Source organism: Accipiter gentilis, chromosome 19 (assembly GCF_929443795.1).
Source record: "Accipiter gentilis chromosome 19, bAccGen1.1, whole genome shotgun sequence".
NCBI classification, from domain to species: domain Eukaryota; kingdom Metazoa; phylum Chordata; class Aves; order Accipitriformes; family Accipitridae; genus Astur; species Astur gentilis.
Window position 1 is genome coordinate 20,858,530 of NC_064898.1, and position 24,343 is coordinate 20,882,872.

Sequence of the window (24,343 nt, forward strand, 5' to 3'; positions counted from 1 at the left end):
CCCCATCTTAGCCCTTTATATGTACGCCTGACTTGACTTGCGGTTGCTGGCGTGCATTTTTTGCACCGTTGTTCCCCACAGTTTGGGTTCCCGGCTTACCTCAAGCAAAGTAAGCTTGGATCTATCCCTACATGTCCAATGACTGTAGCTTAAATAAAATCCAAATTCAGGGAGCTGAGCAAAGCTCTTGACAGCAAAGTCATTTTGTGTTTGGTTTGGAAAAACCTACTGCAGGTGGAATAGCTCCAGAGGTAAACACAAAGCCAGAGAGATCAGAGAAGGTTAGAGATACATCGAAAACCATGACACTTCCAACCTGACCTTGCCCGACAGCAAGATTACTGGTAACAGCGATCCATATCCCTTCAGTCCTTGCTCTTTGTGGCAGCAGAACCAGTTAGTGCTTTGTGTGGTCGCTGCCCACTAGAATGAGACCATCCATGCTAACATTTAAGTTTTCCCTTCCTTCTCTGCTACCTTCTCCCTTCATGCTGAGGGCATAATGACAAAATGCAGAATTTAGCCTTAATTGGATCTCTGCAATGTTATCACCTGAATTAGCTCCCCCATGAATAATTATCACTGCCTGGAGGCTGACAAATTGCTTCCCTCTACTTCATGACTGTCAGGAATTTCAAAGTATATGCTGAGCATGGGGGGGGGGGGGGCGGGGAGGAATGACAATGAAAAGCCTAGAGAAGCATCACTATTAAGATTATTAAAATATTCAGCACGGATTCCCATAATCTCCCTGAGTCCCAAAAGGCATGAGTGACAGCCAGAACTTTGCTAGGGGCAATTGGGCAACACCCAGCCATGACTACGGCAATAGACTTGCACAGTCAAGGCAAAACTATAACCACTGCTGCCGCCTGGCTCATGGTTAGGCAGTTCCTACGTTATTCACTACGTACATCAGCTTATTTAGCATTTCCTCTGCATCTTTGATCTTGCTAGGTGGATGGGAAATTATTTGTAGCGTAGACTGATAGAAGGGTAAACATATACAAAGGGATAGCAGCAGATTGTCATGCATTTAGAATAGCATATAATAGTCCTCGCTTTGTAAGAACAAGGTCTTGGGGGAAAAGTGCTCTGTATGAGAACAATCATTCCATGACTGGGCAAGACCTCACAGAGAAACGCAATGCGTCACTACACCACAATATCCATCTCAGTTATCAAAAGAGCTGACAACTGGTAAGAAATCTTCATCTCATAAAACCAAATCGCTATAAAAGTATAATGCTTTTTGCAAATGGCTTGAAACGATTGGATTAAGCAATAGGGCTTTATCCAATTCTCACATTAATGATGCTGAGCTTGTAAGATTGATGCATTTCTCCGTTCAATTCAATGCATTTTCGCAAACTTCTTTCCCACCTTGCTGAACCCACAGCACACAAGTCGGGCGTAGACAAGGCAGCTGCCGACATGTTCCCAGGAGAAAGCTCTCTCTGCTTACCTGACATACAGGGACCTCTTCTGATTAGTCCTCAGGGAGCCAGACCCAGAACTCATGCTGTGATTCATCATCTGCTCACGCAGGTCATGGATTTTTGCCTCAAACCGAGCGTACTCTAAGGAGATAAAAAACCCAGAGATTAAAGATATTTTAGTTTTCTTGACCTATATAATCATTAGGGCTGCTAAATGCAAATTAATATTAAATTAACAAATGTAAGGCACGTCCTGAAAATTGAGGTCTAATAGAACCTCGCATTAATATATTATCTTTGGTAAATATATGCCCTCTTTATTGTGGTACTTGAACATTTCAGCACTGATTATCTGAAAACTCAAATAGCTAGACCCTCTCTCCTGCAGTTGCAGTTGCAGGAAAGGAGGTTTAAAGTGTGTTACCAAAAATCTTTCAGTCTGCAAAAAAGATGTTGAAAGCAGTTTTCACCACATCACTCCTCCTTCCAAACAATGAGACACCTCGTTAGGGGCAGCGGGGATGATGCACTGAAGTTACTAATGAGTCAAGCATTTAGTGTAAAATCCCACCAAACTGAAGGAGATATAACAAAGTCTAATTATCCCTGAAGCAGCTGTGAAAACGGTGTATGAGCAATATGCCACCTTATTTACTCAGCCCACTGAGGATTGGGTTCTGTTTCTTTTAAATAGGTGGAGCTGTAGCTCGGTCTTAGAGAGTGATCCCAGAAACTCCAGACCTGGTTGAGCGACATAAGAATGCACAAAACCACCTCCCACACCTTGTTCTCCTCCCTTGCTCTGCTGGTAGCTTTGTAGAACATTATGACCTGCTGACCAGCCACACGGGACCAGCGTTGGGGCAAGGATTCAGCCAGAAGTGTATAATTTGGTGAGGATCCTCTCTGAAAGGACACATCCCTCGTACAGCCTGGTCAACGGTCCCTCCTGCTGGCACGTTCCCCTTGCTCTTTGTGTGACCTAAGGGACTGAGTTTTGGTTTGCGAGAGGAAAAGCTGAAGTTTTGGAGACAAGCTCTAATTCCTTGAAACCAACAACCTAAAGGCAATGCTCCAGCAACAGAGTCATAATTCAGCCTAAACCCAGGAAACCTACCAATGCGAGCTAGAAGACTAACTTGAGGGGGTGTACAAAATCCATTTCAGTGAGTCAGTGACACTTTGGAGAGTAAGATGTTGCCAGTAAAGAGACCAAGTTGTTCCCTGCACCTCAAAATTTTATTTCACTGCTTGCTTCAAAAGGAGGGTCTAATTTCCCCACAGCAAGCCTGGAGCAGAAGTGAAAACAGCAAGCAAGGTTTCCTCCCTTGAAGGATGGAGGTACATCCCACCAGATCACACCACCTCTCAGTTTAAGTAAATAAATCTTTACTGTGCATTTATAACCTATTGGTCCGCTCCCTGTTTGGTGGTGTTTGAGCTATGTGAGAATGCTGTAAGACAGCAATATTCTCATTTTCTCCTAGCAGAAATCTCAGCATTATTTTTGTTTGATCATTTGCCGTTCACACTGGCTCAGTTCCCAGAATGTCTAGATGCTTTGCAACAACAACCAATTCATTTTATTCAGTGCCCTTTAACTTTTCATTGGATAATAACATCTGACCTTTCCAAGATCCCACATTTTGCATAGACACTAGCTTAGCAGAATGGTTTGACTTGGGCTTTTGTGTTTGGGTTTTTTTTCCTTCTTCTTCTTCTTACTTGATGCATTTTAACTCCCTTTCCTTTGAGCTTCTTTGGCATTACCTACCGAGTCTGTTAAGTGACAGCGGCTACTTTGCCAATCAGCTGGGAACCACTGCTGTAGTATGACTCTTCAGTCTTCCCACATACCTATGACTTCACTGACTGCAGCTGAAATTCTGTATGTCAGAAGAGACACTCCTACATGCAGACTGTATTTCAGATTTATTCTGTAGCTTGTTTCTTGCTCATTTCTTTCACCTAGAGTACATCTTTAAACTTCTCGGTGATTTAAAAGCCCAAATCCTCAGCGGAACTAAGGCTCCTACAAACCTGTGTCATTTTTTATCATGGAGTTTAGTTTTGAAGTGTTTATCCCAGTGTAGGATTTAAGTTTGTTCTATGTGAGTCATTTGTTCTATTCCCCCGCTCTAGAATTTATTTAGTAAATAAGCATCTTCCACGCAAGGCTTTGTTTAACTCATATTTCATTATAACAAATTTAACATTTCTTCTTGCAAATAGGAAAGGTGATCTTAAAAACGAAACGCTTGCATTTCTCTTCCTCACAGAGTGTCAGTCCTCCGCATACAGACAGAATACTACAATTTCAAGGGTTGTTACTGGGTCTCTTTCATGTGTGGTGGATACACTGAAGAAGACAGTAAACGTACAGTGTAATTCAGCTTCTTTGATGTTTTACATCTGGGCGAGGCCAAAGATATGAATGATTTACATCAGAGCAGCTGCAATGGCAGCTTTCCCTTTAATAAGCAACCATAGCCCAGGCAGACTCTGTTTGTGAGGTGTGGGAGTAACTCCCAGATTTAGACACCGATCTGGAGAGTGAGAAGAGAGGATTGAAAATCTGACTCTCTCTAGCACAGCATCCAGCTATTTGCAACCTGAACACCAGCTCATGAGATACTCGAATGACTACAGCTTGGTCCGATGATGGTGTTATAGCTTGTGTTCTGACTTCAGAGCACACTTGGAATTTAACTGATTTTAACTGACTCTAAATTTATTCTGAATTTAATAACCTCTCTCTTTCTGGAAGACATTTTGAAGCCACAACACATCTTAAAAATTGTCTAATAAGTGTGTGATGGAACTTCAGGGTTCAAGCTCCTGCTCCCTGCATGGTATTAAAAAATACTGAAGTACTAATGATAGTTCTGTTACTTCATGTTCTTGACATGGTTTTTTTCCTTTGGATTGAAATACATAGATAATTTTAAAATAACCAAATTTATGGGTCTATATTTTCCCACAGTACCTCCTTCATATTTATGCATCCAAAAATACTGAAATGTAAACCCATGCCTTGCTCCTGACAAATGCCTGGACCAAAAATTGCAAGGCCATCAATGCAGGCAGTATTTAACCCAGCTCAGATCAGCTTCTTTAATCTCAGTCCTCCTAGTTCTCTTACTGATGCCTAGATACTACAGTGATGGCTGCCTTTGAAACATGAACAGAAAAAGAAAGAGTGATGCTCCATTTCTGCCATCAGAACTGCTACAGTATTCCTGCCCAGTGGGAAAAAGTCCTTTTTTCTTAACACTTCTTTACAGATGGGATCATTCCAGAGGAGCTGTTTCCTAATAGCTTTGCATTTGTTAGGTGTGAATAAGTGGCAGTGCTGAAGTCCAGAAAAACACTTCATGCTTCCTTCAAATTCAGTACTGAATCCAAATAACACACTTTCAAGGCTCCTACACAATTAAAAGGACACTGAGGTTGTGACATGCTGACAAGAAATACAGTTAAAGCTGATTCACTAATTTCATGCCCTTTAAAGAAAGGGAGAACAAAGAATTTATTGCTGCTGGAGTGCATCATTAATGAAATTTGCCAAATTTGACTTACCAAAATCCATCTGCAAAGCTCCTACCCGTTGCCCGATTCACTAACGATCTAACAAACTAACTCTGGTAGCTCAAGAAACTGATAAAGTTATGCATTAGACTAAAAGGGAAATGAGTGAGCAAACTGTAACCTGTACTATTGCTGGAGTCAGACCAGATGATATAATGGTTTGTGCTGGCCTGTGGCTCTGGAAATGTTGCTGTAAGAAAGAGGGCACATGAGATGGAGGGAAATGTTTGTTCATACTCCGTGTCAGAGCTGGCTCAGGGCTCACGGCAGTGTAGGTGGATGCCAAGGATCCTGATACAACCCACTGATCCTGGAGACGTGGAGCTAGTGCCACTGGATGTGGGAGAAGAGATGGCTGCCATGAGGAACGGCCCAGCTGCAGGGACAGCAAGACCATTTTTCACGGCTCTGGCATTGGCACGTTGGGCTCTGCATGCTGCCCCAAGCAAGTGCCCGTTTTCCCAAGGGTCTGTTTTCTAAATTTGGCTCTGCTCAACTCTCTGGGCAGGCAGGAGAGAGAAAAGAGTCAGCTTGAATTGCCACAGCGTGAATTGTCCCCAAGCCCAACCAAGGCCAAAAATGAGTGTATTTATTGAATTAGACACCAGTCTGAACAACTGACGTTTGCTTCATACAGGACTCATTAGCCTGAATATGCGGACAGGGAGCTGGTGTTTTACCTTCTACCTTGTTCCAACAGCTTGGCAAGTGCTATATCTGGGTCTCACACATATTCTAATCTTTGAATATCAATGCAATCATTTGACTTTCCAAAGCACTTGCACATGTTGGAAGGACTGGATAGATCTTTCGGAGTAATCTTCAAACACCTTGAACCTTCTCCTTAGTTCACATACTGAGAAATCAAAGCAAGATAAATGGCCAGCCTCATTAAAAAAACATCCCAAACCCCAAACCCTAACAGTAATATGCTTAAAATGAAACTTCGAGTTTAGCTGGCCAAGATCAAGACTATGATCTACAAAATTTTGCCTGATCCACTTTGGCATCTGAGGGTATGCAGACACCAACATTTGTCCTGCTGAAGTGATTTAGATACCTAAAATCCTGCCACCCCTCCTACAGCTGTGCAGGTGGGTACCTATACAGTGGGGAGGAATTGGTTTAACCCCCCCAACCCCCTTTTGAGTTTTCTGTTGACCAGCTTTGATGGCCCATGATCTGACTCAGTATGCAAGCTGTTGTTGAGTCCAATTGCTCAACACTTAAGCCTCTCCACATGCTGTGGAGGAAAATTCATGAGTTTTTGAGACCTGCGGTGGATACATAGACATTAAGGAGTTGGGATGAGTGTTGCTGTGACTTAAGTCCTTTCATATACACGGAGCAAGGACTTTTTCAATTAAAATAAGCAGTATATTGAAATTTTAGGTTCAAATTCTCCAGCTCACTTCAGAAATGGACTGAAAGGCTATGATACTTGAGCATACAAGAAAGCTGCTGGAAGTCTTAGATGCATTTGAGGGACTAAAAATGGATGCAAGAAACCAAACCTCAAGAAATTTTTAGAAAATCACAGTGAAAATCAAATCCTTTCTAAATCTAAAAATAGCAAAGAAAGAGATTTTATATCTGATGGCTTGATGCTACTTTTTGGTCATATAAACAAAGAATAGCTATGATAAATGAATAAATATGCTGCAGCTTTTCTGTGAGAAAGAGTTGCAGAATTTTAGAAAGCTACATTACTGTTATTTTTCACTTTTAAGTTTATAATAAAGATTGTAACTTTGATTGACTTTAGAGAACATGATAGCAAAAAAGCCCTGATCCTACAAGTAAAGTATAGTTAAGCAACTGAAATGCTGACATATTACACAGTAGTGAAAATAATAGTTTAGCATCACAGTCCAAGCCTTTATTAGTTTGAACGCTTTTAGTGCTGGCACCTTTAGAGAGATAGCAATTCTTTCTGTCAGCAGGTATCAAAATTTGCTTTCCTGTGTAATTCAGGATCATCACTGTTTGCTTCTAGATGATAACAGATTTCCTAATTTGCTGCTTTTGTGCTTCTAAAATAATGCATCTCTAACCCACTCCAGCAAATGGTGATGAGCTGATGGCTATAATGCAAACGGGAGGTTGGAGCGTATATATCTTGGAGTCTGTCAGAGGGTGAAAGGAAAGTAAAACTCGAACTGTCCAATTTTAACAGACTACACTGCTTAAAACACAAAACAAAAAAACTAGGAAGGCATTAGTTAGAGACAGAATTTTACCATCTCAAAAAGGGTATGTTGAATAACTCTAGACACTATAATAAAGGAATAGCTGCCAGACCAGCTTCTCCATCAGTATCAATTTGGCATAATTTCAGTGGATCCAGGCCAGCTTCAACCTTCTCAGATTTTCTCCTGTTCTGTTTATGGGAACACAAATTGTCTGCCACTATGGCAAGTCATGAACTTATTGCCTTGGACATCTGAGATAGTAATGTGCATGATACTATTATTATTGTAACATTATTTATGCTTCTTATGTAAATCTTTTTTTTTCCCTTCTGCCTCATCTTAGCAGATGTCTTGGCTGAATGGTTTAAGATTTAAAATAATAGAAGAACACATTTCTTCCTACAGTGAGAGTTTTCCATTTCTACCCTTTGCCCACAGTGTTGTACAGTCACCGCTGTTTTACACGCAGAGGTGAGAGGAAGGTGAGCAGACCAGCATCAAGACTTCAGAGGACTGAGTCTGATTCTTGCTTTTCTGCAGACTTACAGTGTGAACCCGGGTGAGTCACAGAGTAAGTCTCATCATCCTATGGCACCTAAGGCAGGGATATGGGTGCTGCATTAATATTGTGCCTTTGGCTATGCCTGCCAGGTGCCGAGCATCCCACAGCTCTGGAAGCCTGCAACACACATAAAAAGTGAAAAAGTATGCAAAAAGATGTGAACTGCTAATACTTTTGGCTAGTATTTTATGTCTTCTGTTTACAATTATGTTTGTTTAATATTTATTTTGAGTCTTTTTTTTTTTTTTTTCCTAAAAGTACCCTGACTACTGTTTTTAGATAATTAGGAGTTAAGGTTGCCAGCATTTGCATAACTGGTTAATGATGGAGAAAAATCTTTGTGGTCTGCAGTAATTTCATAAGAAATAAATACACAAGCAAACATACTATGGTTAGGTACAGTTCACTGTACCTTTGGTTCTTGTATCTTGCTCTGCCATGTCTGATGTTGGCCACTGCCAGGGACATAGTTCTGGACAAGACTGGCTTTGGATCTTATATTGTATGGCAAATGCTACGCTTTTAATAAGTCCAAAAAATCAATTAGATTTAACATCAGCTAAATTCATCACCTGACAGGAAAAAATGCACACAGTTCTGATGCCATCAATAGGCAACACAATAGTGTGCATAATTTATTGGAGAAAGTGTTGCTCAAAAGGCTTTGCTCCATTCATGATGCACTGAGCAACAGAACAAGTTATGCTGCTATTTCTTATCAGTCATACAACTCCCCTGAGCTCACTCAAAGGAAATGAAAAACACAGATTTCAATACTGGGGAAGGGAAGATACATTTACATTTTATTAGTTTTTATTAGTTTGAATATATCTGCTTGGTTTTATTGGAATATTTTCAACACACCTTTTCAGAAACCTTTCAAAAATAACGACATAGGCATATTTACTGATTTTACTCATTACTTTGGCCTTTAAAACTTCAGCACAGTAGGACCATTAATGTCTTTGTTCTTTGATATTGGTTGGTTGTCTTCCTTTACCAATATACAGGTATTTAGACTTGAGCCTGTCTTATAATTAAAATTTCACCCTGTATATTTGTTCTGTAGTTGGCCTCATTGCCTAAACATCACCACTAACTTTATTTTCATTTGCTTTATTACTGAATATAATGCTTCTTCCATCTGTTGCACCATTAGATACAGCCCTCATACTGTGTTAGTTGTGAATATAAATACACCTGAAAAGATATCTTCCTCCCACGATACGTTCAGGAGACTAATATCGTGCTCTATTCTTAGTCACGGGGAATATAATTCCAATACAAATTAGTCTCTAGAAGCTTTAGTTTCAGAGAATTCATACCTCATAATGAAAGAGATGTACTAAAATAAATCAAGCTATTAGTGAGTGACAGGGACTATGTATCCCACTGAGATGTTATTCTACCTGTTCCCTTAAAGCCTATCCTTGGTTTATGAAATGTCAGCCTGGACTTTCTCAGCTAGGCATTTCTTGCAGCGTCTTCCAGCCATTGAAGAAAACTGCAAGAAACTCAACAGCTTTCAAAAACAACCCCTCCCAAGATTTTGGGAACCTTTTTGTGCACTGAATTTTACTGTATTCTCAGAAATTTACACCCCCCCACCCCCTTTATTTGAATTGATGTACCCCTCCCTGAACTAACCAGGACTATTTGTGGCACTTTTTCAAATTCCCTGAGGCTCACGCCGAGCTAACAACTTGGACAATATTGTGTGTACACATGCCCAAGGAGGGGCAAGGCAAATAAAGAGCAGAGAGTCGGAGCTGAAACAACCATATCACAACACATGGTCTGCCTTGGCAGCACAGTGCGAAATCTTGGACAAGGTGGACACATCACTTCACCCCAGGCATCCAACTTGCACAGCCACGCTCGCCCAGCAGAGCAGCATATATCTCATTAACCTTGATAGCTTTGTAGGAGTTACTGTTTTGTACAGTGCAGAAACGTTTCAAGATATCTCTGCTGTTTTAGGCACAAAATGACTCTGTCAAGGTGAAAAAAATGCTGCCCTGCATTGGAATCCTCTTTCTTCAACAAATATTTATGTGGGACACTGCAAGGTAACAAAGTAACAAAACCTACTTTCTATTAATAGCTAAGCTAATTCATTTAGCTGTTTTGCCGCTTCAGGGTAGTGGTGGAGGATCTTATTTTCAGACATTTATTCAATTTCCACAATTCCCCATCCAAAATCATTGCCCCGGGGCAATTGTTACTTATTATTTTTGCTTCATTGCTTTTTCTTGCTTCTGCTTTTCATCAAATATAGTTCTATTTCTCAGGACTTGAGCATTTTGTACTTAATGCTGATGCTGGCTTAGCCTGCTTCCACCTCTTAAAGACATGAATTGACATGAGGAAACAAAATACAGAGCTGACCACTTCTAAAGTTTCCTTGGCATGGCAATACCGGGAAACCGTTCTGGTGGTCTTGCCTAACCCTGTATCTACATTGGGTAGATACTCCTCTTTTACAGACTCATGGTAAATGATTCCAACCTGCCTCCAGCTGTTTATAAATTTCCTTCTCCCCAAAGTCTCCTGAGTGCCCCACCTATGAGCTACACAGCTCAGGTGAGTTTTCCCAAATACCTTTCAATAAGAATAAACTGGGTTAGCCCGTTTACTCTATTTACACTAACCTGACTGAGTCTAATTGATGCAGCTCATCACAAAACTGCCTGGAAACGTGAAGAGGGCAGGATACAGTGATATGGAGCCGGGAGCAGGTTGGCGTAGATGGTATCTTCCTCAGCACTATAGTATGCAGAAGATGCCACCTTCTACTAAACCATGTAGGGAAAACGGTACAATCCTACTTCATCATCTCCAGAATCAATAACGACTTAAATTGACTAAGCAGACACATGACCTGCCTAGGAATTGTGCAGGAACCTTTTTGAAGTAAAACTGGAAATGTAGACCAGTCTGACCTGCCTGATTTTCAGACAAAAATGAAAATTAAAAAAAAAAAAGACACTGCTAAATCAGGGCTCAAAACTCCCAAGAGAATTTCTAAGAAAACTTACATGAAAACTTTCACAGCTAAGACATCATATGCCAGTTTTGTACTTATACTCCATGAAATTCTGATATACTTGGAGTGGGAAGAGATAAAAAAGGGGTTCCTGAAAGAGGCTTGGGAAAAAAAAAAAAAAAAAGGTTCTTTCTGAAAATAGAGTGGTGGGGAAGATAATGTGATTTTATTAATTCCACAAATGAGCTTGGAAGCTGTAGCCTACAGTAAATAAAACCTCAAAACCATAACCCACAAATCATTTAAAAATTATAAGCTAAAGGAGAAAATTAAATAGTAGTAGGAATACCAATAGTACCTGATGTAATTATTCATATAGCAGGATAGCCTTACAGACCAGCAAAAGCACAGAGATCAGAAGGACGATCAGTAATACAACCAGATAAACATGAATATAGCTTGTTGGGTCAAACTGTTTTGCTATTATGATTAACACCATTTGTTTACATTGAATAATGCCATTAATAAATGATTCACTCCCCGACTTCAAAATCTGCTGGGTAAAAACTACCTCCCCCTGCAATCTTCACTTTCCTACACTGAGCTGTGCTGCTTTTTCAGACAAAGGTATCTTCAGCCATCTCCTAAGGCTGTCTGGGACACTCTATTGAATTAAAAAGAAGAACTGAGCAAAGACTGGAAACAAAACTATCCATTTTTACCATTAAAATTTAAATGGATAAAAACATTCCCACATGTGTATCGATCTTTTCTAAGAGGCAATATTGAGAGCAGCTGCAGAATTGTATTAGTTTGCTAGAGCTTCCTGATTAAGGGGGATTACCGTTTCTAATACAAACAGGTAATAGGGAATGGTTGAGCACATTACAAGCCTGAATGAATTTAAACAAGACAAATACATACACCACCTCAGGGTAAGTCTTGCTGCCTGCATGCCTCTTAACTTATTATAAGGAATATTTTGAGTACTGTGCAATGAGATATCTAGGTTGCAAACACGTATGTTGTGCAATTGGCCACTAATTAGACACAGAGGCTATAGTTGATGGTCTGGATGCTCTGAAATGTTGATTAACTTGAGCAGCAGATCATGTAAAATTGGAATAATGTCTGAAAAATCAATGTAATACCAACAAATGCCTTGCAATTACTGCTGATACTCTTGAGCTCATCGTTCACAGAACCACAGAAGCCCACCTTCACGGCATGAAAGACTTAGCTGGATAAGGTCTTCTTAATCAAGCCCAATTCCTACTTTTACAGAAGATCAAAACCTAAAATACGGTGCAGAAACTGTTCAAATACCTTCTTATAATTAGTTCAGTTTTGGCATTTCATAACTGTTGTAGGACCACACACAGACTCCAGTCCTCAAATGGTTAGACTCATTCTTCTAACTAAATGCAGCTGAAGCCTATTTACTGGCTTTTGCACCAACGCAATTCCTCTGTGTAAATTGCTCTTTTCCATTGTGTATTGATTCTCATGACAGATTTACATTTACTTCACCTACCAATCTCCATTTTGCTAAATAAATAATCCAATCTTTGCTTCAGTCTTTTCCTGTATACTTGCCTCTCCTTTAGTTGGCTTTTTTATCCTTGTTACAATGTTTAATCTATGTCTTCACTGGTTTAAATAGCAGTGTCCCATATCATGCAATATCAGATGACTTCCTGAAAAATCAGACATATTACATCAATCATATTTCTCTTTCTAAAAATTAAATGTATTGTCAAAGACTGATATCAAGAAAATTTGCCAGTTTATACTATATTACTTTTTTATCCCATTTTGAATTTACCTCCCCTGTTTTGTTTCTAAAGCTATGTTCTAAAGTATGCTTCTACATACTACTGAGGAGAGACTTATGCATCTCCAGATCTGTTGAATGAACATAATGCATTTTTCTCCCTTCCTGATGGACACTGTAGGTGTCATTTTCCAGATAAAACACTATCTGTAGATGAATAGGTACCTGAGAGGCCCTTCCGACTCCCTGTGCCAATTCTCCAGTATTCTGTGATGGGGTAACCAGGTCAGCCTAACCTCAACACAGCAACGTCTTCCAGTTAATATATCCAGCCCATCACTGGTCCTGTGTACTACGTAAACAATTTTATTGTACTACAGCCTTTCCATTGAGTGAAAACTGAAAATGCAAAGTTGATTTGACAACATGTACGTCAGTGAATGTTACTAACACAAAGCCCTTTGAGGCTTCTGTCTACAGTGTCTTCATCAAATCAATACCTTCAGAGATTTTGTTCAGCTCAGGTGTGCCAGACACATAGACTTCAGAAAAAAAGAAAAGATCAGGGTGAATCCTACAGGAAGGAGAAGACCTCTGCTGTCTCCCTGCTGTGCTGGTAAACCACGTTACAGACAAGGCTTATGGATTAGTAGAAAATGGAAGTGCTGAAAACTTCCCACCTGATATGCAGGCTTCTTATATTCTTCCATGATTCTGACAAGCAGCCCAGAATAAGAATGACAACCTCAATAGCTTTTCCCAAGAACCAGCTATTTGTTCTCTGGAGTAAGTGAATGCTTTGTTATTCTGATGTGGTGGGTATTATTGGTTTATCAGTGTATTACACTACCTTACAGAAAGTCAATTCAATGCATATGGTTTTTTTTTTAATATTGAATGGAAATATATATATGGAATGTGTATATATATGGAATGCAGAGAGAGAGAGAGAGAGGGAGAGAGAAGAAAGGGGCTGTGTCAAATGCTATTTACTGGTGCAGACTTTCCCACAGTTGCCAGCCTACAGCTAGTGACAGCAGTTGGCTTGCAGTGCCATATGCTCCCTTGAAAGGCAAATTCTTCTAGACCCATTTTCAGTGGGGAAATCATAACTTTTAATACAGTGACAGTTTTTCATGATCGCAGTTATGGCTTTACCCTAAGATTTATTTGACATCTGCAGACTGGCTTTTCCTTTCCTGAAGAGGTCGTTGACATAAATGGTGATAGTCTGTAATATTTTGTTGACACTGTACTTTGGTTCAGCCTTGGCAGGCTGGTTTTTTCAAGGTTCTCTGATTTTCTGCTTCATTACTTGTGACTGTCCAGGATGATCCAGGTAGGAAAAAGCAGTGGATCAAGATGATCCCTTCACTTATGTGATTAAACAGCATTTAGCACTGATAAACGTCACATCCATAGAGCTTTCAGAGACAGTTTGGACAGGAATGGTCAAAACCCATAAAGACTTAAGAAATTTCTTGGAGAATAAAGAATGACTTAAGTTTCCTATACGCATTCTTCTAAAAAAAAGAGATACGCTCAGATCAAATGGGAGACTCGGTTGAGATCATCTGGGAGTGCATTATGGTCTGGGATTTGTGATCAAGTTCCTAAATGTTGCCTGTGTTGGGGCAACTGACTCCACTTTCCAAAGCAAATGGAGATGATTTAGCTTAGACTGCAATGATAAGGATTGTATCAAATTGCACTGCCTAGCATTTTCCAAGGACAAAGAGCATACGTTTGCATGGGTGCCAGGCGTCAGAAACTTGCAACTGGAGCACGAGCCCGAGCTCTCCGAGTAAAGAGGAGACAGAGAGGTTGCCAGAGAAGGAGCAGAAAGGCCTCAGGGGCCGCAAGTCACAATTATATCTTTTCTCAGATGTCTGTCTAATTTGTTCTTAAAGATCCCCAGGGATGGAGAAACTTCAGCCACCCCAAACAGTCTGTTCTGGTGCTTCACTCTCCTTTCTGCATCTGCATTTTTTCTTAATGTCTCATCTGAATGTATTTTTTCTGCTTTTTAAGACCATTCCTCCCAGTTCACAATGAATACGAGAAAACAATATGGCAAACCAAGATATTTCAAAACTAACCCTATAGTAAAATTACAAAAAATAACAACAAAGGGGAACACAGTGAAACAGGCAAGCAGGGATGGTTTTGCAAGTGAAAACCTTTTTCAAAAGTTTGTGAGTGTCAGAAATGAGCCTTTAAAGAAAATTACTGTATAGCAATTGGGACAGATGAAGCTCATTACTGCGAGTGGCCTACATGCTATAAAATGGGCTAGTATTGCTACAGAAACCTTTTTGCTGTGTCCCTGTAATTAGCACAAAAGTATTATTGTTGCAATTAACTGAATCCCCTAGTACCTAGTGAGTGTTCATGGCTGTAAGCAGGTTAATGTGAAAATTAATTTGTGCTAATTCACACAAGATCAGTGATGCCCAAACCAATCTGGCTGCAGTGGCATTTTGTGGAATAACAGTATTTTCCTGTTGACTTATACAAGGCACTGAAGCTGCAAGAATCACATAAACCCATCTTAGCTTTCACTTTTGATAAAACTCTTGTGAGAGTTCTCTGTCTTCTTTGGATAAATTTATAGTGAAACTCACTCCTAAGTGCATAAACAATGTACTAGCTCTAGACATAGAAATTAATGGGATAAAAGATTTGGGCAGCTTCTTTAGCCTGTTCAAGGGGCTGGTTGGTCTCAGCACAGACTGTTCTCCAGGATAAGTTGCCTTTTCATCTTGAGAGGCTTACGTTTGACTCTTAGGGCAAAGCACGGTGCCATATACACACGGGAAAGAAGATAGATAGAATTTTTTCATGCACAAAACCTTAAGTGCAAGAGACTGTAGGAAAATTCAGAGGGACTTGCATTCTCCCCTTCTTAGTCATAGGCAAGATGGGAAAATAATAAACAACAACTACCTGGAGGACTGAGAGAGAATATGGTTGAAGTCAAGCCAAATCAGGGGGTGGCGCAGCGTTAAGGGACAGGAAGAGAGAAGATAACTGGTTTCTGCACCTGCTGCTTTTTATTCTTCCACTAAAAAATAATGTTTTGCAGTGGACAGACAATTTCTGTTCCTTGTTAGCATTAGGCTGAAGAAACACTGTCATCACCTGCCAGTGCAATAGGCAAATTAAGCTTCACAGCTTGAATTAAGATGTCTTGCAGCTTTGGCTATTTTGCACTGTCTGGACCGTGACTAGCTATACTAGGATTGGCTCATTAAGGTGTTTTTTTTGCTCTCTCTTCTGCAGTCTATGTCTAACTAAACTTTTGCAACTTGCCTAGCTTGCCTTCCTTCAAAGGACTACAGCCCCATATGAATGTTTTTTATGAGTATCGAGAACCATCACTCCTTAAGTTTAAAGCTGCAGTCTTTGGTCATCTCCCTGCAGAGACAGGCTACCACAATAATGCGAAGGCAACAGAGCTGGATCCTCACAATTTAGTCCCATTCCTGGATCGCTTCTTGTTCACTGCCTTCCCTCCCTGTACCTTGAGGTGGGCAGATGACAGGGGACTCACAAAGGCTGATTTCAGCCTACTGGGGTTAATCTTTTAGGGACCCTAAAAAGAGGCTCACCCACAGCTCAATTCAGGGCCCCCATCCTCTAGCGGACCTTCTCTCTCCACTGAGCACAGGAGGAGCCCGGTGGACCAGCCTTCCTTGCCCTTGCCAGTAACAGCAGGGTTTCCGTCTGTGCTGAGCCCTTTCTGTCCCCTGTCCTCAACATTAACAGATCCAAGCCCAAATTTCCCCCTCTCTTGACCCTTTCTGTTACAGCCTGAGAAGGCAACTTCACAAAACACTGCATTTTACGGTAAAACTAGCCTGTGTGTCTCTGCCCCCACCGCCCCATCAGTTCTCATCCGTTGATGGGACTACAGGTAAAGATTAGCCCTGTTTTTAATAAGAGCGGGGTCAGCGAGCTGTGGCAAGAAGATGAGTACAAGTGGGTAGAGGAGAGATCTTCTTAGCAGCTTTACCAGCTCCTGCAGAGCAAGGAAAGCCACGAAGCCGCAGGGTCCCCAGCTCTTCCATCCCCTTTGCTGCTCCCTGGGCCCATCCATGACCCCTCCTGGAGGCTGGGCGAGAGCCAGGCATCCTCCCTGCACTCCCACAGCCCACAGCATGCCACGGGCTGGGGAGCAACAACTCTTCTTTCTCCACTTGCACACTGCCCAGCATATGCCAATGTGCCCCATGCCTTGGTTCTATACCCTTCCAGAGTAGTTAATCACTGCGTTTCTTTCCTGCTTTCACTCACCTGCCTCACCTTTCCACTATCCCTCTTAAATTACCTGCAAAATCATTTTTAAGGAATACATGAGCCTGCTTTCTCTTCCTTTTCTTCAGCCCAACTGCTCTTTTGTCTTTTTTTCCAAAACCTTCAGTGTCCTACCCATTCCAGACCTGTCACAGTTTTTTGAAGACCAGGTAAATTTGATTTTCCTTTCTATATATTCATCTGGGGTTTTTTTTCTGTTTCCCTAACTTCTGCCAGGTATTGAGCTTGTTGGGTCCAATTTGTCTCCATTCTTACATCAGATATCCAACTGAAGAGTGGCCCACGATGATTTCAGGTGCAGTTTGTTACCATTACTTTAACTTTCCTTTTCACAAGGCCATTTAGTTGAAAGACAATCAAGTTGAGAGAGGCTGAGTAGGGAGTGGAAACAATAAAGTGAATAAGAGACAGTGAAACAAACTCTCTTTTCTATAAAATGTGAAGCTCTCTGGAAGCTAGGCAGGTCACATTGGTTTAGATACTTTAAGTTTTTAATACTATTAAATATGTATTGTATATATATAAAATTGTAAAGGACAATAGATAAAGCTTTGTTATTTTATTAAAGGTAAACAGAAAGCTGAGAATATCTTACTATTCCAAGCTTAGTAGACACATAAGAGGAGGTCCTTATGACACTACAAACACAGCTTTAAAATCTTTTACAGTCAAGCTTTCAACAGGGCATAATAGTTCAGTTCATTACAAAAAAATATGTGTCTTTGAAATTACGAGCCTAGTTTGACTTTCATGTGTTATTAGCTCTCAGTGGAACTGAAGCATTTAAATTGATTGTAATGAGACATTAGCAGACACTATTACTGCAGCAAACCATTCCTGTTTTGAGATGGCTGGCTCAGGAGGCCTCTAAAAGCATCCCAACAGGCAGTGAGTATCGTGCACTGACAAAGGGAAACAAAAATCAGCTTTGTAGAGGTCTGCCACGCAGCTGGCGTTGCTGTGCAGAGCATGCCAAGCGGCTGCTCTGAAGGGCACCAGTAAAGGAGGGCAGCACCCTTTAAAGGGTGGGAAGGGGTGACAAGGGGATTGCTGGTTAAATGCACATATGTTTTCAAATATACACAAATGAATTTCTGCCAGACGTTAAAACAAAAAGAATTAAATCTCTAGTGCAAAAAAAAAAAAAAAAGACCAAATCAAAGCAGACTTCTCAAAGCAGTAATAATAATCATTACTCACATATCTCTCTGACACCAGGAAGCTGAAGGTGAATCTATTCTGAGAATTATAAGACTTCGTATCTTGTGACTTCTACCTCAGCTCCTTCATTTTCAAAAGCCTCTCTCACCTTTGTCAACCTTTTCTAATTTCTACTACAGTTTAAATAAAATTCAATGAATGACCTATGTCAGTGACTCTCTTTCTCTTTTCTGCCCTCATCTTTCTCAATTTCTTTGCTATCTAATGATGCCAAAAGTCTGGAATAGTCTCTCACAATTACCCTGTTTTCATGAAACTTTTAAGAATTTCATAGCTTTAAGACTGCCATTGATGCTTGTGCACGTATATACACATCTTTTTGTTTATTCATTTACAGTGATGGCGTAACCTAAATTTCCAAGGCAAGTACACTGAAAAAAAGGATTATGAAATACTCTGAAGAGAAACCATTGCAAATGTGACAGCTGCTGAGAATCACTACGACTTTCAATCCCTCCTTCCCCCAGAGGTTACTCTTGTTGCTGGCCGAGGAAATAGCTGTAGCGTGCTCATGAAGGGCAGAAGAGGTCTGGAGAAGGCAGAAGTGCCCTTTGGCAGTCTGATGTCTTGCTGGAAAGCTTGTCAACCTTATTTACATTTTAATTTGCATGCCAGCCTCTACGAGACTTCATATTCGGATTCTGCTTTCAAGTATCTCCTTCGCTATAATCACAACGACCTTTACATGTCTTCCCCCGTTACCCTCTGGGGCTGCGGCCCCGGCTCGCCGAGCTCTCCCGAGGACTAGCAGCAAGAAATGTCAGGCTGAGCATGACATTTATGCAAACAGTTGGTGGCTCAGAAGGTAGCCTTTTCTTAATGGTGGTTGTTATTATTATTATTATTATTGTTATTGTTATTTCCTGTAGGACATTAAAAAGCGGTGTGGGCAATGGTCACATCCTGCTAAAGGAGAGTGCCAAGGGAAAATCCCTTTTCTGTAAGACAGGAGCAAAACTGGCAGCGTGCACCACCTGACAGTGGCTACCCCTGAGAGCAAAGAAGGCAGGAGGGATCAAAGTGGGCAGTGACTGATTACTATTGACATTATTTATACCAACAGACTGACAACAGGACTTGGCAGGATTATACCCACTGGCTAGTTAAGAGGAACACTGCCATAAACATGCCCTGCTCCAGATAAATCACAGCACAGGCACAGAAGTACAATGCATGCATTAGCCTCCAGCCTGTCAAGCTGCTACAAAAATACGTGGTCTTTCTTACATCCAAAATAATGTCAGTTGAAAACAGACACAGATTACTCAAGGTTTTATGAGAATTACTTCTGTTGCACCTTTTGGTCATTACAGAAAAGACTCCAGTGAATATATTTTGATCAAGGAAAGCTTTCAAAGCCTCTGAAGTATTCCTGGCATACAGAGTGGTGTTTTTATTGTTGCTGGCTAATCCCGACTTTCTAATGAATTCACCACTTTGGGAGTTCCAAATAAAGAAGCATTCTCTTCTCAAAGTTACAGACAACACCTCTGGGGATATGGATTTCATAAACAATTTCAAAATCCATATGTTCTGCATTTCCAACTAATTTTGATATATTAAAAAAATCTTTGTAGCCTGTGACTATGAACAGGCATTGTAAAAATAAGGCTAAGATGGGCCGTACTGTTCAGAGTTACATGAAGTGCCATATTTGGAGGGAAGGAGGATTTTTTCCTAGATCAGAGTGCAAGGACAGTAAGACCCGAGTTTCTGTCACATAGCTGCTTTCTGGGACCATCTCAGAGTTTTATTAATACATTCCACAGTATTATAGGGAACCTGATTTTCCCTTTCTCTCAAGTATCCACTTTAATGCATCATGAGAGAATCCCACGTTAAATAAATAGCCTCAAGCCTGAGTCAGTGTTTGCCAGTCTTTCCAAAGAAATAAATGGAAACTTAATTAGGGCAACATCTGAACTTTTACATTTCAAGAGTTCATTTCAAGAGTTTAGATAGCAGTGGGGTAGCCTTATCAACACAGTGGGTAGAGAAGATCAATGCATTACATGTTTGTATGGACATAGCAACATTTTTTCACTTTAAGGCACAAGAAAAGTCTTGTGTTGGCTTCAGATTTGAGGAGAACCAAGATGCGGGATAATTCTTCTGAATTCTGCATCTCCTCAAACCTGTAGATGCAAAGTGACTATATTGGCACCAGTCCTTTCTGTTCCATAAGGCAGCATGTGTCCACGCTAAGAGAAAGAAACTATTTAGTTTTCATTTGGTTTTGACTGCTTTGAGTATTTGATGGGTCTGTTTACCACAGGTCAGACACCCTTTATCATAGGGATCTGTCATTGGAAGCACAAGGATATATGGATCTGAAATGCCATATTTTCTGGTGGATGACACCATGCCGTCAGTCTGTAATTTCAGTGCTGGAGGTTTCTGTCAACCTCTCTTATGCCTGATCTGCCACAGATCCTCAACTCCGAGAGTGCTGACCTAAGAGCAGAATCTGGCCTGGCTACATGATGGCTGAGCTGGGGACTTGGGAAAGAACTGGCTCCACAAAACACTGTGATGATGTCCCTATTTTAAGCCTTGTCATTCTTCATCACAATTTCACCACAAAGTTTCGAAGGCATCAACATGGACAATGACAGAAGAAATAAAAAATTTCTGGAAGGGCTGTGACATGCTGCCCACAGCTGAAAAGAAACTAAGCTTCTGAAGAGCTCCAGGATCAAAGGACCTGGGAAATGTCAGTTGGATGGTACTTCTATCACGTTACAAGGCTCGATGCAGCAAGTATGGGAGAACAAGCTCTGCAACAGATCAGAGCCAATTATCAAAGTAATCCCATTTGGCCATAAAAATATCTAGTCATTTAATACTGCTAAGCCTTGTTTGTAATCACAGAGCTTAATGAGAACAACTTACATTGAAAGGAAAGAAGGGAAATCTCTGGAGTAGAAAGGCTGCTAAAGAGGACGTTAACAAATGCAAGTAAATTTGAGGTTTTAACTTCTTTTATATAGGCCATACTCTATTCATAGAGGATTTTTTTTTGATCAGCCAACCCAATGCCGAAGCCGGTTTCAAGATTATGAAAGCACACTTTTGTTTTCATACTCTGTGCCATGTAGGCAAGTCTCTCAATTAAGGAAAGGTTTCTTTTGTTTGAATGAGATTCTGCTTAATTTCTGGCAGCAGACAGATTTCAGAAATAATTACCGTCTATAGAAGGATGAATAGCAGATGAATCTATAATTCTCATTACCCACCAGAATTTCAAAGTGAACTTAAATTCTAAGCAAGCATTTGGCAGATTGGAACAAAAGGGAAAAGGTATTGGACAAAAGTAGTGTTCTTTAATTCAAATCTTGAACAACAAGAATAATATTTAGCAATGAGTGTGATCTAACATCTGGGAAGAGCCCGAGAAGTATGCTCAGAATACTGACAAGGATTCACATGTCTTTTGAGAAGTCTGACTCCTTCTTGCCATGTTTAAGGCATATTGGATGTCACACAGCAAACACTAGGGAATGGTTTGGTCAACAGTGGACAGTAGTGCATATATCAAAGATTTTAGCCAGTTTACATTGTAAATTCCTGATGGGGGGGGTGCAAAGAAGATGGTTCTCAGCGGTTCCCAGCGAGAGGACAAGAGGCAGTGGGCACAAATTGAAATACAGAAAATTCCATTTAAACATTAGAAAAAAACCCCTTTTTTTATTCTAAGGATGATCCAATACAGGAACAGGTTGCCCAGAGAGTTGTGGAGTCTCCATCTGTAGAAATATTCAAAACCTGACTGTACCTGACCCTGAGCAACCTGTTCTTGCTGACCCTGCTAGAGCAGGGGGTGTTGGACTAGACGATTCAGCTCCCTTCTAGGCTTGACTATTCTGTAATTTTGTGAAACAATGGGTTTAATTCTCTGTGGTTACAGACAAATGTAACATATAAGCAAAGCTCTTTCTCCTCTTCTACTTAGAAATACCGAGCTGGTAAACCCCACTGGCAAGATAATGTACGGTTAACAACTTCAGTCCTTTAGAATGCAAAGATCATTAGAATAAATAAAATATTTCACTTAGCTGTACTAGTGTCCCTTGGCTCACATTATCCTCTCTGGTGACAGTGCTGTTGAACAACTGGGTACAGCGATATAAAGGTTTAATATCCAGCTATATTTAATATCAAACGCCTTGATATTGGCAGTGCCCACGATGGCTACAGGTCTGTCAGCATTTTCAAAGCTTTATAACAGTCATAAAAACGCATGGAGTATAGCAATGAGTCAACCAGTACTTATAATTGCTGGCATTTAGCACCAGAGATGATGACTAAGAATCTATATTTGAAATACCTGGAGTTGGTGGAGTCCAAGTACAAATCCTGGGGAAGATCAAATAAGCACTACATTTTTGTGAATTAAATACACGAACTGTGTGCAGCTTACTGGTTGTAGAACCTTTAGGGAAGCGCTTAAAAGTACATTTATTCTGCATATGCACTACAAACTTATTCAGTTATCTTGCAAAGTGAGTATTGTTTTGACTCGGTTTTCCCTGAATGCAGAATATTGCCATGTTTGGTATTCAGCTTCCTGCCCCTTCATCGGCAGAGGTGGCCGCATTTCACATTCTCAGAAATAATGTTTAGGAAGTTCCCTGGGGCATCATTTTCAATGGCAGATGTCATGTGTCTCATAGGCTGAAATACAGTTTGACAGCATTTCAAATGGTCTTTCCTTTCTGCATTAACTAACTCTACAAAAAAATTAAGTTGAAACAAAAATGTAGCGAATTAGTATCATAATGTCTCAGATGTTTGTCAGAGAAGGAGCGTCGCTAAAAAAAGGATGTCCCAAGATTATGCATAAAATTTATTTTTATATGGCAGTTCATGCTATGTATCTATATGGCAGTTTATGTAATATATCTGAAAGAGGGCTGATATTCCAAACCACATGCTAACATAATTTACAAATATACTGCTTTTTATCCAAGAGAATCTTGATGTGTTTCACAAACTTAATGCAGTACAAACACCATATATCAATGGTATCCACCGCAAGGGCGTCAGTCATGATTACAGAAGTGCTGCAAGTAAATCAAAGACCAGAACAATGGCTAAATTAAAACGAACGGTGCTTGATCTGCAGATTGAGTACATTAATTTAACTACAACTTTATCTGAAAGACCTACAGATTGTTTCAGAGTCACACTCAGAGAGAGGCATATCCACCAGAAGATGAAAGGCTGAGTCAGCCCTCACAGATGTTAACCAGAGGTTAAGGCAGATGTTGACCATGTTTGTGTTCTCAGGCTGGTCTTTGATTTGCATGGTTTTAGGTATATGTAAATGCTGTAAGTGAGATTACAATCAGGCTCTGTATGTTTCCAGACTGGTGCTTAGGCCTTTACAATTCCCATTCCTTAATTGAGTGAGTGACTTTAACATTTGAATTCAAGTTATTTACTTGTGTTTTAAACTCAAATGCCTAATTTTTGCTGAAAAAGCTGGTAAATTAAATGTATTTCTTCACTGAAAAAAATCAACTTTTTAATCTAAATACAATTTGGCAGTAGGGATACCATTTTTCAGCACAGATATTCAAACATTAGGCCCTCCTGCGCCTCTTTTCTCCCTCTCTCAAATGACAGTTTTGGGGCAATTGAAGATTTTCAGCAGTATCTACCTGTGGGTTTATTTTCTGATTTTTTTCTTTTCTTTTCCCTATTGATCTCTCTCTTCAACAAGTATTTCTCTTTGGCAATAAGGGAAAAACAGTTTATACAAATAGGCCTGAAAAAAACTGGACATATTTCTGGTATTTTGAACCTCACATTGACAGAGAAAATAACTCCTAACTATACCAAAATACAGCATAGTCTAGGATCTCAGGTACAATAACCTAACACTGGGGAAAGGTATTGGGGTAGAAGAAAGACAGAAGATAAAAGTGCTATTATTGTATAGATTTGAAAGAAAACATGCCAGGTGGCTGATTAATTTTAAGTAAAACAAGTCTTAGTCATTTTGCTTCCCATGTTTCAAATCTTAAAATTACCTCCCATGATAAATACAAATCATTAATTCTTGATCAACCATTTATGTAAGAATTAGTTGACAGGCCTGCAGACAACATCTACAGCTTAAGCTTGTTTCTTCTTCTCCTTAACCAAGCATACCAAAAAATAAACTGAAACAGAAAATGTCAATGTTTCAATCTTGATAGGTTTAGGTCCTTCTTTGGCCAGCCACTGACTCACACTTTATATTAAATATCTCAAACAACT

General features: G+C 40.2%; 1 protein-coding gene across 26 annotated transcripts in view; it reads right to left on the reverse strand.

The window, feature by feature from the left end:
* The window catches only part of DLG2 (discs large MAGUK scaffold protein 2), a 1,018,327-nt gene that overhangs the window by 96,523 nt on the left and 897,461 nt on the right, over window positions 1-24,343 (reverse strand). For all 26 annotated transcript variants that reach the window (XM_049823421.1, XM_049823420.1, XM_049823428.1 and 23 more), the window contains one exon: window positions 1,466-1,580. In XM_049823421.1, the coding sequence (XP_049679378.1) occupies window positions 1,466-1,580 (115 nt within the window). The remainder of the gene's footprint in view (window positions 1-1,465; window positions 1,581-24,343) is intronic.